Source organism: Manduca sexta, chromosome 14, assembly GCF_014839805.1.
Source record: "Manduca sexta isolate Smith_Timp_Sample1 chromosome 14, JHU_Msex_v1.0, whole genome shotgun sequence".
In the NCBI taxonomy this organism is placed as follows: domain Eukaryota; kingdom Metazoa; phylum Arthropoda; class Insecta; order Lepidoptera; family Sphingidae; genus Manduca; species Manduca sexta.
In genome coordinates, this window is record NC_051128.1 from 13,001,141 (window position 1) to 13,019,241 (window position 18,101).

At 36.0% G+C, this 18,101-nt stretch overlaps 1 protein-coding gene across 1 annotated transcript in view; it reads left to right on the forward strand.

The window, feature by feature from the left end:
• The window catches only part of LOC115445261 (receptor-type guanylate cyclase Gyc76C), a 44,533-nt gene that overhangs the window by 15,606 nt on the left and 10,826 nt on the right, over window positions 1–18,101 (forward strand). The window contains exons 4-9 of the mRNA XM_037438654.1: window positions 836–949; window positions 1,363–1,488; window positions 10,993–11,121; window positions 11,647–11,776; window positions 16,009–16,131; window positions 16,508–16,597. Of these exons, the coding sequence (XP_037294551.1) occupies window positions 836–949; window positions 1,363–1,488; window positions 10,993–11,121; window positions 11,647–11,776; window positions 16,009–16,131; window positions 16,508–16,597 (712 nt within the window). The remainder of the gene's footprint in view (window positions 1–835; window positions 950–1,362; window positions 1,489–10,992; window positions 11,122–11,646; window positions 11,777–16,008; window positions 16,132–16,507; window positions 16,598–18,101) is intronic.

Genomic DNA, 18,101 nt, shown 5'->3' on the forward strand with positions numbered 1-18,101 from the left:
AATAATTAAAGAATTAGTATCTCTCATTGTCAAAACATACGATATTAAAATACTGCCAAATAATTAGGCATGACTCTTGACGCAAAGCTTCGCTGGAATGCTCATGTCAAAAAGAAACGCGATGAATTGGAATTCCCCTACAAAAAGATGTATTGGTTTCTTGGTAAATACTCTTCGTTGTCAGTACACAACAAAGTACTTTTGTATAAAGAAGTCCTAATGCCAGTATGGACTTACAGTATACAGTTGTGGGGTTGTACCAAATTCTAAAACAAAGTACTTAGGGGTATTGCAAATGCCCCTTGGTACGTAAGAAATGAAGATCTTCATCGGGACCTCAAAGTGGACTTTGTTACGAATATTGTAAAGAAATATGCCGAAGCTCATGAACGTAGGCTTCATCATCACGTTAACGTCGAGGTAATCCAACTCCTTGACAACACGGGCCTAGGGAGAAGACTGAAGAGGACAAAACCCTTCGAACTAGTTTAGTGAACAGTAGTTTAGCAACACAGTACAGTGAGTGCTATTTCAAAAGAACACGCCAACAATGTGTCTTCTCCTTAATAAAGGCAATAAGAAAAGTGTTATTGGACATATTCTTAGTCATAGTCTCATTAGAAGTTTAGGTTAAATTTAAATAACTTATTATCTTAAGGCGAGATTGTTATTAAAATGATGTACTAAATACAGTCCGTACATTATAGAATAAAAAAAAAGAAAAGTATCTCTCTCAAAGACCAATACAAAGCGTACTTAAATGCATGTCATTGCCGATCCTGGCTTAAATCCATGATAGCAGATGAGAAAGTAATTATATTTTTTCCAATTCAAGGTATTTGGTGGGCTTCAAAAATCTACTACGCAGCATCGAATGCAAAGGAATAGCTTCTGTTCTTGGCATTAACTACTTCGCTAGAGGATATCTTCAAGCTAGAGCTCATGAAAGGTGATCATTTTTCTTATACAATTTAATGACTTATATTGCCTTTGCCTTTTCTTCTTCGGGTAGTCATCACTTAGGTAGCTATTGAAAGGCTGGTAGGTTAGCTAGGTTAGGGCTCATGTCCTCGCCGGCGAGGATCGCGATGCGTTATCCCTTTATATCTCCCTACTTGCCAGCCCGAGCTGCCTTCTTTAGTTTGTACCTTGCTGTTCCTTATAAATTTTACCCTAATTTAAAAATGTCCATAGAATTTTAATTGTTATTTAGAAATAATAATAATTATTCCTAACATTGTTTTGGCGTATCATAAGTGCAACTTTGTTCGCCTACGTGATAAAGTATTTTAATTTTAGCTTAGCTTAGCTTTCTCACGCGAGCGAAGTCGCGGGCAATACCTAGTGTCCTAATATTTTCAGATATATTACCCACATGGTGTTGGGTCGAGATCTGTTGGACAACACGCTGAACCTGGTGCCATCTCTGATACCGCTCCACAAGGACATCAAAGAAGACAGTCCAGAGTATCAAGACTTGGAGAAGAAGTGAGTATCTCTCACACATTCACGCATTTATTCCCCAAGAGGTAGAAAGCGAGGCAATTAGTGCACCCACTTTTTCCATAGTTTTCCGTCCCATGATATGATAGGGGTAAGTTCCAGACTCAGGGCTTATACAGAATAGAAGAACGCAATATAACTTTATAAACCATCACGAGTATGGATTGAGGGAAGACGTATACCATATTTGGCTGAATGTGTGCGAAGTGGACCTAATATTTTAGCTAATAAGATAGGTGAATTTAATTGTGTGTTATCAGCTCCAGCGTCTAAGGGAGCTACGAATACGGTTAATTTTTAATTATATAATTATAATATCAGCCCGGTGTTATACTGTCCCACTGCTGGGCACGGGCTTCCTCTGTTAGTGAAAGGGATTATAGGCCTTATTCCACTAAGTCGGCCTAGTGACTTCAAACACCCTCAAAATTCCAATAGAGAAATTCTCAGGTATGCAGGTTTCCTCACGATGTTTTTGTTCACCGTTAAAGCAAGGTGTAATACACAAAGAATACACACACATTTTTTGAAAAGTCAGCGGGGTATATTAGGATTTGAACCCGCGGTCATTTGTTTTGGTAGTCCGTTCTACACCCAACTAGGCTATCGTCACATATAATTTCATTCATTAATTAATTTTTCCCTTTTCATTTTTATGGTATGTGCGAAATGTGTTGAAGTGATTAAATTGAACGTATGGAGCGACATAGTCGTAACAACAAAATTCCTTAAACAAAGATTAAAAAAATAACATATAGCATACTGTAATGATAATTTCACTTAGAGGCTTCCTATACCGACCTTACTTATATATTCTTCACCGTCTCTTAGTCTGGTGAAGTCCTTAGTTATTACTTCTTCCTTTTCTTTTATATCTACTGCCACCATTTATTTATCGATGATTTTGCCAATATCCGATAGCCTAGTTGGATGTGGAACGGACTGCCGAGATGAATGTCCGCAGGTTCAAATCCCAAGGGCACACACCTCTGACTTTTCTAAAAAATCATGTGTGTATTCTTTGTGAATTTATCGTTCGCTTTAACGGTGAAGGAAAACATCATGAGGAAACCTGCACATCTGAGAAGTTCTCTATAGGAATTTCGAAGGTGTGTGAAGTCTACCAATCCGCACTAGGCCAGCGTGGTGGACTAAGGCCTAATCCCTCTCAGTAGTAGAGGAGGCCTGTGCTCAGCAGTGGGCAAGTATATAATACAGGGCTGATATTATTATTATATTATTATTGCCAATATCGGATAATAATAGCTATATATTAAATAAAAAGGGACAATAAATCAGATCGCCGTTGCCAATATAAGAAAACGAAGGCTAGTTACTTATTACCATGTGAGTTATGAGTGACATTTGACGTCATAAAAATCAGGACAAAGTCTATTAAAGATATTAATACTAAAATGACGTCCGTGACGTAATTCCAATACTAACTTAATTAGTAGAATAATAGTTCATAAAGTTTTATTTAAGTAATTCAATAAACAGTAGATATAATAGGAAATGATTAGGAAACTTCATGTTCCGGAATTGTGTTTGATTAGTTTCATTTACAGTTCTGCTTGTTAGGAATAATCATGGAATAGAAATATTCCAGAAAAATAAGGCATCTGAATCCACGACTTTGTAGGTGTGTTAAATTACATTAAAATTTAGTCAACGGTTGACAATAAAACACTTGAATTTATGGTTACATAATATAGATGGTGTATTGTAAAAAATAATAAAAAAAAAACATCTTACTAGTATTGAAACTACGAAAGTTTATGAAAATAAGAACTAGTAGCAGAAACAACTAAACGAATCGATATCACCAACATACCATTCATACCTTTACCCAAAATAATTATTACTAGCTTTTGCCCGCGGCTCCGCCCGCGTTACAAAGTTTTTCGGGCTAAAGTATTCCGTTATAAAAGTCACGCTATATATTTTCCCGGGAGCCTATGTTCTTCCCAGGGTCTCAAACTGTCTCCATACCAAATTTCATCTTAATATGTTGGGTAGTTTTTGAGTTTAACATTGGCATCGTGACTCAAATGGGAAAAACCATTAACTGCGATATCACCAGGGACTGTATTTCTAGCTGTACTCGTACTATGAAAATGAAAAGTAACAACAATCGTCCAAAATCTATCATAGTTAGATTTAATAAACAGAGAGATCGGGACACGTTTCTGGCTGCCGTCATTAATTTCAACAGATCTAAATCTAGAAATGATAAACTAAATAGTCATCATCTAGGGTTTGATGGAGAAAAGGTCCCTGTTTACGTAGTCGAACATTTGAGTCCTTCTAATAAGGCGTTACATGCTGCGGTACGCATTAGAGCGAAAGAAAAGGGATATCGACACGTCTGGGTGAGAGGAGGACGGGTTTATGTCAGAAAAACAGATGATTCAGAATATAAATTGATTAAAGATATGGACACTATAAGTAAAATTAATTAAGATAACGGTAGTTAGTTATTATGAATGTTCTCAGTGGTCGAACATGTTAAAATTCGCTTCGTTCAATATGTATTATCAAAACACTCGTGGGCTGCGCTCTAAAACCCAAGACTTTTATACTAATATGTCATGTTCAGATTATGATGCACTTGTTTTAACTGAGACATGGGCAAATAGCAGTATCCTTAGTAGTGAACTTTTTGATGATAGATATAATGTTTTTAGACGAGATAGGGAATCATCCGGATTAAACAATACCAAAGATGGTGGAGGTGTTTTAATTGCTATTTCAAAAAAGTTTATTGCCAACAGACTAACTGAATGGGAAAGTCAATGTGAGGATTTATGGGTAACTGTAGAAGTGAGTACCAATTTTACACTAGCTATTTGTGCAATTTATCTTCCACCCCCGGTTCTACCTTCCACTTTTAAACATTTTATGAATGGTTTTAACTCAGTAGCGGATAGGAGTTATTTTCAAACAGTTTTAATTGGCGACTTTAATATGAGTAACGTAGACTGGAATCTAGTTAATAATGCGACAGGATCAACTTCTTATTCGTATCCAAAAATAAATATGGATTTAATTGATTTTGCGCATATAAATAACTTAAAGCAATGTAATTATATTAAAAATATCAATAATAAAGTTTTAGATTTAGTCTTCGTGGAGTCTATACAGTGTAGTGTAATTGAGGCCGCTAATAGTCTTTGCAGAGTGGACCCCTATCACCCACCCCTTGACATTCAATTACAGTTTTTAACAAAAATTAACCACCTAAAGTCGAAGGCTATTAGTATACAAAATTTTAGAAAAGCAAATTATACGGCCATAAAAAATGAATTAAATAATATAAATTGGGATAGCTTATTTGCGAGTGTTAAAGATCCCAATGAAATGATTAGTGTTTTTTACGATGTAATCAATAGATTAATCAAGCAATTTGTCCCATTACGAAAAAACAACCGCAATCAGTATAATAGGCGGCCGCCTTGGTTTAATGACCGCCTGCGTAAACTGTTGTGTGAAAAAGAAAAGTATAGACGTAAGTACATTCTTTATGAAAATCCATTGGATAAGATATCTTTTCGATTATGTAGCAAACGTTGTGACAGGTATGCAAGGCAGTGTTATAATTCCTATATAAGTCTTGTAGAAGACAAAATATCTCAGAATTCCAAGTTCTTCTGGTCCTATATGAAAGCTAGAAGGCATGGAACTAGTACATATCCAGCTAAAATGTCCAATGGAAATATCGTTGCTAGTAACGGCAATGATATATGTAACATGTTTGGAGCGTACTTTTCTTCTGTCTACAATCCTGTCATACAATCCATGAATATTGTCGCGACATCTCCTTATTTAGCTAGTATTCAAAACGATTCAGCTTGTTTTTCTTCTATTTACATTGAAAAAAAGGAAGTTTTAAATTCTCTTAAAAAACTGGATGTCACCAAGGGTTATGGTTCGGATGGTGTTCCGCCTTATTTTATAGTGAATTGTGCTAAGGAGCTATCAACTCCCCTACAATTAATTTTTTAATACCTCGCTTATGACTGGTATTTTTCCCAACCAGTGGAAAATAGCAAAGGTTGTGCCAATTCCTAAAGCAGATTCAAAAGACATGGTTAGTAACTATAGACCGATATCTATTCTTCCAACCCTAGGTAAAGTATTTGAAGCAATAATATGTCCGAAATTAAAGGACTACTTCAAGAAATATGTCTCAAATCGGCAACATGGCTTTATTTCAGGCAGATCTACATGTACCAATTTGGTGACATTTATTGAATACATTATGGAGTCATTAGATTCGAACAAACAAGTTGATGTAGTCTATATGGACTTCACCAAAGCGTTCGACAAAGTCTCTCATTGTGTGTTGATACAAAAGCTGTTGGTATATGGAATTTGTGGTTCGTTATTAAAATGGTTGAAGTCCTATTTAACTGACAGACTGTTTTACGTTGTTGCGAATGGGTATAAATCTGACGTGTATAATATCACTTCTGGTGTACCACAGGGTTCGCATTTGGGACCCTTGCTCTTCAATATCTTCATAAATGATGTTACGCATTGCTTTGTTAACACCCAACCCTTTCTTTTCGCTGATGACCTAAAGATTGCACGTGTTGTGGAATCTCAGCAGGATGCAGTGTTGCTTCAAAGGGATATAAACAGGTTCTTGGATTGGTGTGCTTGTAACCACATGGAATTAAACATTAAAAATGTTGCCAAATTACTTTCACGCGAAAATTACATTTGTACACCTTTGATTACAATTTTCATGACGTAGCATTGACCAGAGTTGATTCGATTCGGGATCTGGGTATTATCCTTGACCAAAAAGTGACATTTCTTCCTTACATCAATTGCATAATAAATAAAGCCTCTAAGATACTCGGCTTTGTTATGAGAACTGCAAGAACATTTCGTAAAGTTAAAACTAAAATTTTGCTATATGAAAGTCTGGTTCGTTCCCTGCTTGAGTATTGTGTAATTGTGTGGCGTCCTCACTATGCAACCCATAGTTTACGACTGGAACGCATCCAGAAACGCTTTTTAAACTATTTGGCCAATTGTACACCCGCCGCCAAAGGAACCGTCAGCTACGTTGAAAGGCTAAAATTATTCGGGATTACCTCTTTAGAAAAGCGTCGAGATTTATTGGAACTTATGTTTTTATTTAAAATATTGCATGGTAATGTAAACAGCCCAGATTTACTGGCCAAAATTAATCTCAGAATTCCCCACAAACTTCCTAGATATCCAATAAAACTTCTAGGCCCACCTTTTCGTAGAACTGCATATGGATCAAATTCGCCTATCTCAAGATTATGTAATACCTACAATAACCATTCTAGTAAGATTGATCTGATTGGCACAAATCTACTTACATTTAAAAGGCAATTAAAACACCTTAGAAATACGTAGCTATGTAGTGCAATTAATATACATACTAAATATAACGTAAAAATTATTATTTTTTTGTAACGTTAGGTTATGAACATTGTTCACAAGTTATTATTATTTATTTATGTTTGTAGTAATCTTTCTGCTTTTTTTTTTTTTTTGGGCGAAACGTCCTCTTTCTTTATTTGCATGAAGTGTTCGCTTTTTTATATTGTGCACTTAGTTTAATTATTTACTTTTGTATTTTGTAAATGTATTTTTGTATTTTCATTAGTGTAACAATTGTTTGTGAACCCATTAAAAATAAAATAAAAAATAAAACATGTTCAGGCAGTCGGATGCAGCGGGGGACTTTGTTTTATAATATATTTTTGTAGAACTTTTTAAGAGGAACAATCCCGTCATACATCATTGTTGCATAACTTTAACCGTTTACGCACCGCACGCAACGGAAGCTCTCAAAACTAATAAATTTTCCCCGTTTTTACAACATGTTTCATTACTGTTTCGCTCCTATTGGTCATAACTTGATGATATATAGCCTATAGCATTTCAAAAACAAAGTGCTATCCAACACAAAAATATTTTTTCAGTTCGATCTGATAGTTCCTGAGATTAGCCATTACTGCTCCGCTCCTATTGGTCATAGCGTGATGATATATAGTACTATACGAATAAAGAGCTATCCAACACAAAAAGAAATTTTCAGTTCGAACCGGTAGTTCCTGAGATTAGCCAATACTGCTCCGCTCCTATTGGTCATAGCGTGATGATATGTAGCCTATAGCACTCCACAAACAAAGGGCTATCCAACGCAAAAAGAATTTTTCAGTTTGGACCGGTAGTTCCTGAGAGTAGCCATTACTGCTCCGCTCCTATTGGTCATAGCGTGATGATATATAGCCTATAGCACTCCACGAACAAAGGGCTATCCAACGCAAAAAGAATTTTTCAGTTTGGACCGGTAGTTCCTGAGATTAGTCATTACTGCTCCGCTCCTATTGGGTATAGCGTGATGATATATAGCCTATAGCATTCCACGAACAAAGGGCTATCCAACGCAAAAAGAATTTTTCAATTTGGACCGGTAGTTCCTGAGATTAGCGCGTTCAAACAAACAAACAAACTCTTCAGCTTTATATAATAGTATAGATAATATAGGTAAACTTAAACATTTTTTGTATCCCGCCAAATTCCGTATTTTATTGGTACAATTTATAGGCGTACTTATCAATATTTAGCCAAATGAAGTCTGATAGACCAATTGTGACCACCCTTCACAGCTTCTTTTGACATCGTACCAGTCCTTTTCAGAGTTCAGGGAAATACATACATTACTGTATTATATGTAATATAGATACATATTTAATATTACATTAAAACAAAACACGAAATATGACGAATGACATGTGGTGAAACTCCATTCTTATAGCACGTGTTGTTTACGTCAAAATATATTTTCCCAATACTTAGGAGTCATTGCACTGGCCCTGCACTGTAACAAGAATTGCAAATGAATTCCGTACAATTATTCTTGGAAAATCATCATGAAAATGAATCATTTAGGGGCTTAGTAATTTAATTTTAGCATTGTTGCATAGGATATTTGTATACGCCCGGTTGGTGACCACACACTATAAGCCCGTACTACCGACTTACCCAAGTATGTCGCGTTCCAGGATCAAACAGTACATCCAATTTCGAACAGGCTGGCGTAAAAGCATCGAGTCATCTTTCTTTAATCGATATTCTGGAGATGTGCGTAAGCTTCGGACCCCCCCCCCCTGCCCCGTCCTCACAACAGAAGGTGGGCCTTACTAGGCAGCACCGCACAGACGCGGCTGCAACTTATACACTTCTATCGGAGGAAGCCCGCAGTCCTAATGCGCCGAAGAGAGCCACCGCGGAGTTCATGGGCAGGGGGGATACTGTGCAAATAAAAGAAAAACACTACCCTGAAAATGATGGTTAAATTTCTGAATAAAAATTAGATTAAATTATACCCTGATCAGGGGAAGCCTCGCCATGTGTCAAAATGTGGAACTCATTTCTTGTACTAATAAAGTTAACTTTAAAAATAAGAAGCAGAAGTGACGCTCCCAAAGCAGGTTACCCTGGCAGGCTATAATTGATAATTGAGAGGAAATTAAAATCACGTAGGCAGTTAAAAAGCGCTCACTTCGCTGATAAAATAAAATATCCTGTTATGTATAAGTTTTGTAATTGCGGTATTAATAAATCGAATTTCCTTTAAATAAGACAATTGCAAATTAAATACGTCACATTTTTGCGGTCGGTCAATTGTTAGACTACGTGAGTAAGTGCCTAACGTTTCAACTGTATGTGCAAAATGCCATATTAGGATGTTGTTAATTTATATAAACTGTACATTAAATTATGACTATAATTAAGGTAAATATTTTATCAATACCGCAAGCATAAGGAAAACCATTCTAAAACGTTACGTAGCGTGCTGAAGTCGGTCGGTATTGTAAAACAGCATTGCTTTCAGAGATTTAGGAAGATCATAAGAAAACAAGCTTTAATAATGTTTTTATTTTCAACTTTTTCACATTTTACAAGAATTTATGACGTTGTATGCGGTCAATGGCTTGCTCAGCAACAAAACAATTTTACTTAGACTACATTAATTAGCTAAGCAGTAGGTCAACATGTCATACTCATGTGTGACGTAAAACTGGCGTCATTGCTACGTAATAGATTAGTCTCATTAGTGGTGGGAAAAGCCTAGTTTAAGGGTGCATAACCATAAAAGATACGATGCTGGTGGTAGGGTATATTTTATATCCACCCGTATAGCGACTACCGTACCCAATGTTAAAACTTGCCATAATGGCCCATGTAAGTGTGTCGCGTTCTAAAATCAGCCTATGTATATCAGGTTCCAACAAGCCGGCATAATTGTGTCGACTGTCGAGGGCTAATCTCTTTTCATTGAAATTAAACTAATTTTCCGGATTCTATCGCGGTTTTTTGTTTTTTATTTTTCTCCCGACGTTTCGAAGACTTTGCAGCCTTCATGGTCACGGGGGGGACCGAGGTGTTGTTCATCCGCAATCTCTTTTCAGTCAACATTCTAATGGAATCCCACTCCACTTACCATCAGGAGCAATGGGGTAACATTACCATGACCATAAAACACTAATAGCACTTAATTTACTTTGCTTAGTAAACACCGGTGGCAAAGACTATAGGCGAATGTCACATTTGACAGCCTTACTACTCGTCTTTACCTTTAGCTACCTCGCGCATGTGTGCGCTAAGTCTCAGTTGCAATCGCCAGGCATGGCAGAGTATTATCTTTTTCCACTCAGCATCAGTCCAGAGTCTGGAACTTGTGCTCTGTCACATCATGGGATGGAATATGCATAGCGTAAAAGTGTGTGCATCAGTTGCGCCTATGCCTATTATAAAGAGAAAAGGCGTGAGTGTTTTACGTCTTCATGAACTTAAATCTCAACCTTAAAAGAACCATCATAATGCCCAGTTTATGCTGGCCACAATAATTCAAACCTAAACAATAGGACATGCAACCTGCTGGTTGGCGATACAAATGTCTACCTACAATAAGGTATACGTGATGCCTACCGTGAGTAAATATTACTTTAATAATTTTAATATAAAATTAAAACAATCATTATTTGACCACAAGTACATTCACAGATATGACATCATAACCACGATGTAAAACCTCACGTGAGATCAGGACATCGAATTGACTTTTCATCGGTACTTATTGTTTGGTCTTGTTTAGTCCGTTTACTAATCTTAGCAACGGGACTATACTTCACTCAGAGAGTGGGACCAAGAATTTAGCAGCATCATCTTCATCATCAGTCTTTTGACCTCCACTGCTAATAGGCTTTTCCTAAAATTTCCAGACCAACCTGTTAGTAGTAACTTGTAACGAGTTCTTGCGATCTTTATCAATTCGTAACTAAGATTCATCACAACAAAATTTACACCTGCAAGTTGTATCCGATTTTGCCAGCTTTTGTGGAAAAAAAATAAAATTTTCTTCAATATTGATGAAATATTTAAAAAATATATAAATATAGGTATTTTAAATGTACTTATGTATATCCTTTCCAGAAACCAGCAAATCGTTGACAATAAGCATCAAGAAGGCAGCGTCACGGAGGCTATTGAATATTTCGACCAGACAGCCACCTTTCTAGACAAATTAAGAGCTGTGCAGAAGCAGTTGAGAGAATACATAAGGTGAGGATTTTTGTTCTACGAGCAAAGAGACTTCACAGCAACTGATGGCATGAGTGACATTTGGGCGTCAGACTCCCTAAATTGCTCCGACTGTTGAGTAAGAGATGACGTACATCATGTTTTGTCGAAGTGTGTGCGGGGTGGATTTCATACTTTGAGCTTCAATGTGGGCAGTATAAATAGTTTTTGTCGGTTTCTGTATCGGAAGAGGCTAGTGTTTTATTAAAAAAAAAAGATATCATGAAAAGTCAGTAGACACGGGTAAAAGTGAATTTACTAGTTAGTTAGTTACTTTTCCATATCCATACTAAATAATAGACAAGAAAAGAAAAGCTTATAATTGAGACACTACAGATTATAGTACATAATGAGTACAAATCATTTTAGGATAACATTGCTATTGTGACAATTACAAAACCAAAAAATCTTCCAATATCCAAAAATAGAACCACAAATAAACGTTGGAAGTCATAATATGAAAGAAGAAGAAAGATTAATTTATAAAAAAGAATTTAATATTTACAGAGATGGAGTAACTGAAAGCCTGACTGAGGCACGAAGAAGTGAGGCAGTGTGTGCAGGCATACTGATTCTCGTGTGCGTAGTCTCACCCATTATAATAGCGCTGGTCAAAAACGCCGTGAACACAATCCAGGTGGGTTATTCGTAGAAAGTATATATAAGGATTAGATAATTTAACAATCATTAGATAATAACTATCCGTCAAATAATAAGAATGAAATAAATTATAGAAAGCGGGTATAATTTTAGCGGTTCTTAAAGGCAAATAAAAATTCGGTGTATTAAATTTTAGACCACAATTAAAAATGGAATCAAAAGTAAATATATTCGTTTGTAGAATTTGTCATTTCCTATACGAACAAGTTTAAAATTACGAGTGAATTTAATTTTTTTATATTTGTATATGCCCACAAAACACAAGAAATATAATTCAAAGTGTGTTCTTACTTAAGAAAATATAAGAATTACATAAAATAGAAATCCTGCTAGTTATATTAATCCAAAATATTTTAAAATCTCTGACATTTTCATCGTAAAGGAGTGCCTTAAAAGTTGATTCGCCCGTTTTTCGGAAAAAGTTATATTGCAATTTGCTTTAACCTTCAAGTAATATTTACTTTAGTCCGCGCAGACAAAGTCGTGTGCTAGTCTTAAGTATAAGCAAATTGAAGCAAGAACAGCTTATAATATTATTTCGTATATCATTAATTATAATGATAAAGTATCCGAAAAGTTGGCATATGTCCAATAACAGACTGAAACCGTTTACAGTTGGCATTGAATCGATAAGGGATTCTCCGAATTACACCATTTAATTTTCATTGGTATGCAGCTCTTATTATTATTATCTATTGTTTAATCGGGATATGATAGTTTAAATATAAAATTATTGCATGTATCTGTAATAAATGTAAATTTATCAATATGTTATTCTTAGTATCTTAAAATTAAAAAGTCTGATTGCCGTAAATCTGTAATTTATAGATTTTATATATTTTAACCTCTTATTTTACCATAAATACATACAATACACGTAATCTTTCTTCCTGTAACTGTAAATTAGTAGTGGAATGCCCCGGCATAACGGAGACGTTAAGGTAAATAAAAAATAAAAATATAATCAGGATACTTTTATTAATTAAATGTAATTGAAACACTTAGGTAACTTATTAAACTAACATTTGGCATATAATTTGGTAGTATAAATAATCAAATAAAAAAGAAAATAAAAAAATATTAAACTGTCAATAAAACCCCATTGTGCCCCAGGGTAGGGGCAGTATGGGGTACTTAACTAACAACGCCAAGTAAACTGCGAGCTTACTAGGGAATGAGAAAGACCGTCTGCGGAACATTATAGTTGAGAGGCTTTTCTGTAGCCTGCTATTTTACTCAAAACATCAATGGCCTGTTTCATGCTCTCCGCAGACCAACTGCCTCTCGTACTATTTTTTATGCACGTTCGTACCGTTTTATTACCTAAAACAAAATAAATTCTGTTATCAAATGAAAAGATCATTCTTTCAACCTATTTTCATAACAGCTACGGGGCACAATGGCGTACCCCATCGTACCCCGTAGAGCCATGCCCCGCTATGCCCCTCGTTTAACACCTATTTAAATAATAAACAGAAAAAACAAATCGACTGTTAGAGTAATTTTGTTCAGAATATATCGTAAAATAATATCACTAGAAAAACACAATAAAAAAACAAAAGTAGTAGCTCAAGCATTTATCTTTTTATGTATGTTTTTGTATTCACTAAAAATTTGATCAAATAATGGTAAAAATGTTTTTTTGGTGTAAAAACCGATGCGCTCGGTCCTGTTGCCTGTCATTGTTAGACTAAAGACTGATGCAAAATGATCTTTTGGCGCCAACGACACAGCTGTATTGTACGTAGTTACTTGTATATGTGTGTGACCCCGTCGTGCCTCACGTCCCGTTATGCTCCCCTTCCCCTTCACACATCAGAATGTGACTTTAGTACTTTGTATTAAGAAGAAATGTGTGTACTGGGGAACCACATTCAAAAATAAAACATGATTACGAGTTTTTGGTGCACCACCAAGGTTACCAATGGTGTCCAATTTTAATTAAAATAGTCCTTGTGACATAGGTGCCGCCAAGATTAGTTTTAGAGGGTGCATCTGCACATGCGTATTGCACATCATAAAAAAAATAAATCAAATTCAAATCGCGTGGATTTTTGAAAATGCTTTGTCATAAAAACCTCTATGGTCGATAGTTTCCATTGTTGCAGTTTTATTGAGTGACTTAAATTTTATATGATTTATTTCTGGGTGGAGGGGATGCACCTACTTGCACCCCCTTCCCGGCGCCCATGCCTTATAGTGCCAGCACAAAGGTGCTGTCGAATGCGAAATCCTGCATATAATCCCACAATGACCATATCTAGGCATGAGTAATTGAATTTCGAATATTTCTTTTACCGCAGGAATTTTGATAACGAAACGATGAAGTTTATACCGAACCTATTAACATGACAGTTGGTGATTAATCGATTGTGGAAACAATGTAAAACCGCATTAAATCCATTGATAGGTATCTGGTTTTTAGCATTTCTTTATACGAAGTGATGTCACGTTAATTTCATGCAATAGGGAGCCGGCCTATGTTTGATTTCGTTCATTATTTTATACGTAATGGTTAATAATACGAAAAAGAAGCATTCCTGCGAAAACTGCATAAAAATTGGTTAAAAAATGGGCTAGTAATTCATATTTCAAATATTGTAACGTACAGAAGTGGGCGCGTTGTGGGGATATCGCTTCATCTTTTTCTTTCACACGCGTCGTAATTCCTGATGACGTCAAATGTGCGTATTTCGTCTCTTTTCTGTATCTTGTTAATTACCCCTTCCACCGATATTCAAAGACTTATAACTTGTTGATTTTTTACCGGATTTTAATAATTCCTTTTGTGTTATAATTTATATAACGTAAATATTTGATAATAGTAAAGAACAAAAATGAGTCCGGTACCCTATTGAATTATGACACGAGCAAGTAGCTCGTCTAATGGAAAAGGACACAATTCCATATAAATAGGAGCAGCACAAGGCCTTGCATTATGGTAAATTTGATGTTATAGTTTTACCAGGAAAAAAAAACATTGCTTTTGCGTGTAAGTTTTGAGTAGGGTAGAGATATGGGTACGCAGAAGCGTGACTAGTGCACTCACTTTCCGTCCCATGATGAAATGAAATGATTTATTTAAATCCGTAAAATATCCGATGTGATAGAGGGCGAGCCTATTGCCATTGGGCACGTATTCCAAATAGCGAGCTGATACTAAATAGAAAAACCAAATATCATTTTACCCGACCTCGGGATCGAACCCGAGACCTCAGCACTACAGTCAAACCGTAATACAACTACGTCACAGAGGCAGTCACTATAAAAGTATCACTGGGATACAAATTTCCTACAGCCTGGTTAAGTACACAATAATACTGTTTACTTCTAACATCCACATAGAAGATGCACAAATGTTTTGTCGAAGTGCGTGTAGTAGACCTCATACTTTGAGTTTCAATTTGGGTTTTATAATATATATTTTTTTTAATTATGAAAATTGAGTGAACATCGGTGATAGCGGACGTATGGAGCGACATGGTCGTAAAATTACGACCAAGCTCCTTTAGTAAAGATTAAAAAAAAAAACATCCAAAGACGTCCACAAACTTTTGAATTTAACTATTATAAATATAAGATAATTTATAATTATTATTTAATAAAACAACAATTAGTAGGAACTGCACACTAAGAACGTACTCTAAATCGAAGATGAATCGAGGAAACAAACTTAATCTTCGCGTCACATCGATATGTTCATTGGTTTTCCTCCCTCTATCTCTAGTGACATCATAGTGTGATCAAATGTCTTTATTATTTGTTTCCTGTTTTGGATTTCCTTGACTATATTGAGTCACATATAAGATAAAGAGCCAATAATGCCTTGAGTAAGTAATCAGTTTCCTGTACCTGTATAATATCAGGGGAATTATATTGCCAATATTTATTCGAAATGTCTTTCTCATTATCATAGAGAAAGTAACGGGGTAGAAGGAGATTCTTATCTCCTTCTTCTTAGAAGGGGTGTTTGGTCCTCTGGAATTATTAAAAATATTTGACCTGCACTGTAATGGATATTACGTGCCATATTACAGTCCAATATTAAAATAAGACGCTAGAGGAATCCCATCTGTATTGGTTAAGCGAGATGAACTAAAATCCAAATGCTCTAATTAAAATTTTAATATCGGAGAAAGAAGGGCTTTGTCCAGTAATTGGGATACGAGAGAAATTACATTATTATTCGTATTCATTCGTTGTTTTAAGGTTTATGCGAGGAATCTATCAGAGAAGGCCAAGGAGCTGGAACATGAAAAGGAGTTGAGCGATTCTCTGCTGTATCAGATGCTGCCACCAAGCGTTGCTAAGCAACTTAAGCAGACTCAACAGGTGGGCAGGCAGAACTTACAAATTCCATATAATATAAATATTAAAATTTCATGTTATCACTATTTAGTTGATCAACTCTTCTGTAAGAATCAACTATATTTCAATGTCATACTTTGTGTTAAATATAGTTTGGTCAAATGAGGTATGTGTAAATGAAGTTTGTCATAGTTGGTGTAAGGTAAATAATGTTAGAACCAGGTTTAATCTACCATTTTAATTCCTATTTTTTATTTAGTCACAGCAAAGTGACCCCATTTGATGGTATAGCGGGGTCCCGATAGAATGTTAATGTAAATCATGTAAGGAAATATGACTATGAATATCACTTTCTTTACCATTATGATAAATGCCATTGAAATGGTCTCTGTAATTTCAGGTGCCGGCGGAATTCTTTGCTTCGGTGACAGTGTACTTCAGCGACATCGTTGGATTTACAGCCATCGCAGCTGTTTCCACTCCATATCAGGTAGTATGGTGTTATGTTCACTGTATGATTACCATCGGTAGCAAGCTGAATTGGGAGTGGGCATTGTACTACATAATTAGTTCGCAAAACTGACGGTAGATAAAAACTCGAATGTAGACCACATTACCGCAAACGCAGCGTTGGACACTAGCAATGGACTGAAGACTTGATAAAGGTTGCAGGAAAGCGTTGCAAGCCGCTTTTGATAGGTTCGTCTGGATCTTTAGGGATGGCCTATGGTGAAGAGTGGACTTCGTGTAGCTGATGATGATGAAGACTAGATATGTATGTTTAGATGATTCACCGAGACCAGGGTCCCAAAAACATTTCCGTCCGGAGTGCCTTACCTTAGCTCAGCACTGAGTCTACAGCAAGAGTATGTCGGTCCGACTGCGGTTTCACTGATGTCCAAATAACCAACGTGAGTCGGCGTTTAGTAATATAAGTCACATTTTCAGAAACCTTCTCCCTTTTTTAGGAAATGTCAAGGATTAGTCCTTATTCTTCTGCTTTAGGTAACACCAATAGAAAAACTTTCTTCTGACATTATATGTTTATGGTGTACACGATCTGATGACGCACTTACCGACCTACGCTATAAATAAATGTGTTTAAACATAACAGTAAACACCAGCAAGTTGCTTAGGCTGCTTCGTGGGCGTAGTTTTTATTACGTTCACGGTACGATACTGCACTGAGATCCCGGGTTCGAATCTGGGGTCGGTTTATATTGAGTTTTTAGCCTACAATCTAGATTTGTGTTCGATAAGGTGAAATACTCGCTTCCTATCACATCGTGTGCCGGAACACACGCTACGAAATTAGTACTCGTATACCCTATTTATATTTCTATCTACACTCCCTTCGGGTATCAAGGCGTGATGTGTATTTATATCATAAAGTTCCTTAACATTTGCAATGATTTCCGAGTAAATACTACTCATCAAATACTATTTATTACTAAATGTTGTTCACAGATCCACGCGCGTTCATTTTTATACCGATTTCAAAGACGATCCTAATCTTTACCTTCCAATTGATATTGAAACGTCAATTAAAATAAAGTTTGTTTGATATGTTTCCATATGGTGATTGTTATTGGTTTGTTCTTACCATAGAATTGAAGTTTGCGATAGATTGTTTCAAAAAATCAGCTGTAGCGAACTACGTGATATGACTGCATGAACATCTAACATAGCAGTGGCCATCTTATGTTCTGGTTTAAAAGAACAATCAGCTTTATTTTTGGGCGTTATGACATAACATCTTACATCTCAGGGTGGCGGGCACATGATGCCACGCTTGCAATTCACATTTATGGATAGAGGTTATTATATTTATGGAAAGCGGCGATAGCCTATTTGGGTGTGGAACGGTCTGCCAAGACGAATGTCCGCAGGTTCAAATCCCAAGGGCATACACCTCAGACTTTTCTAAAAAAAAAAAATAACGTGTGTATTCTTTGTGAATTTATCGTTCGCTTTAACGGTGAAGGAAAACATCG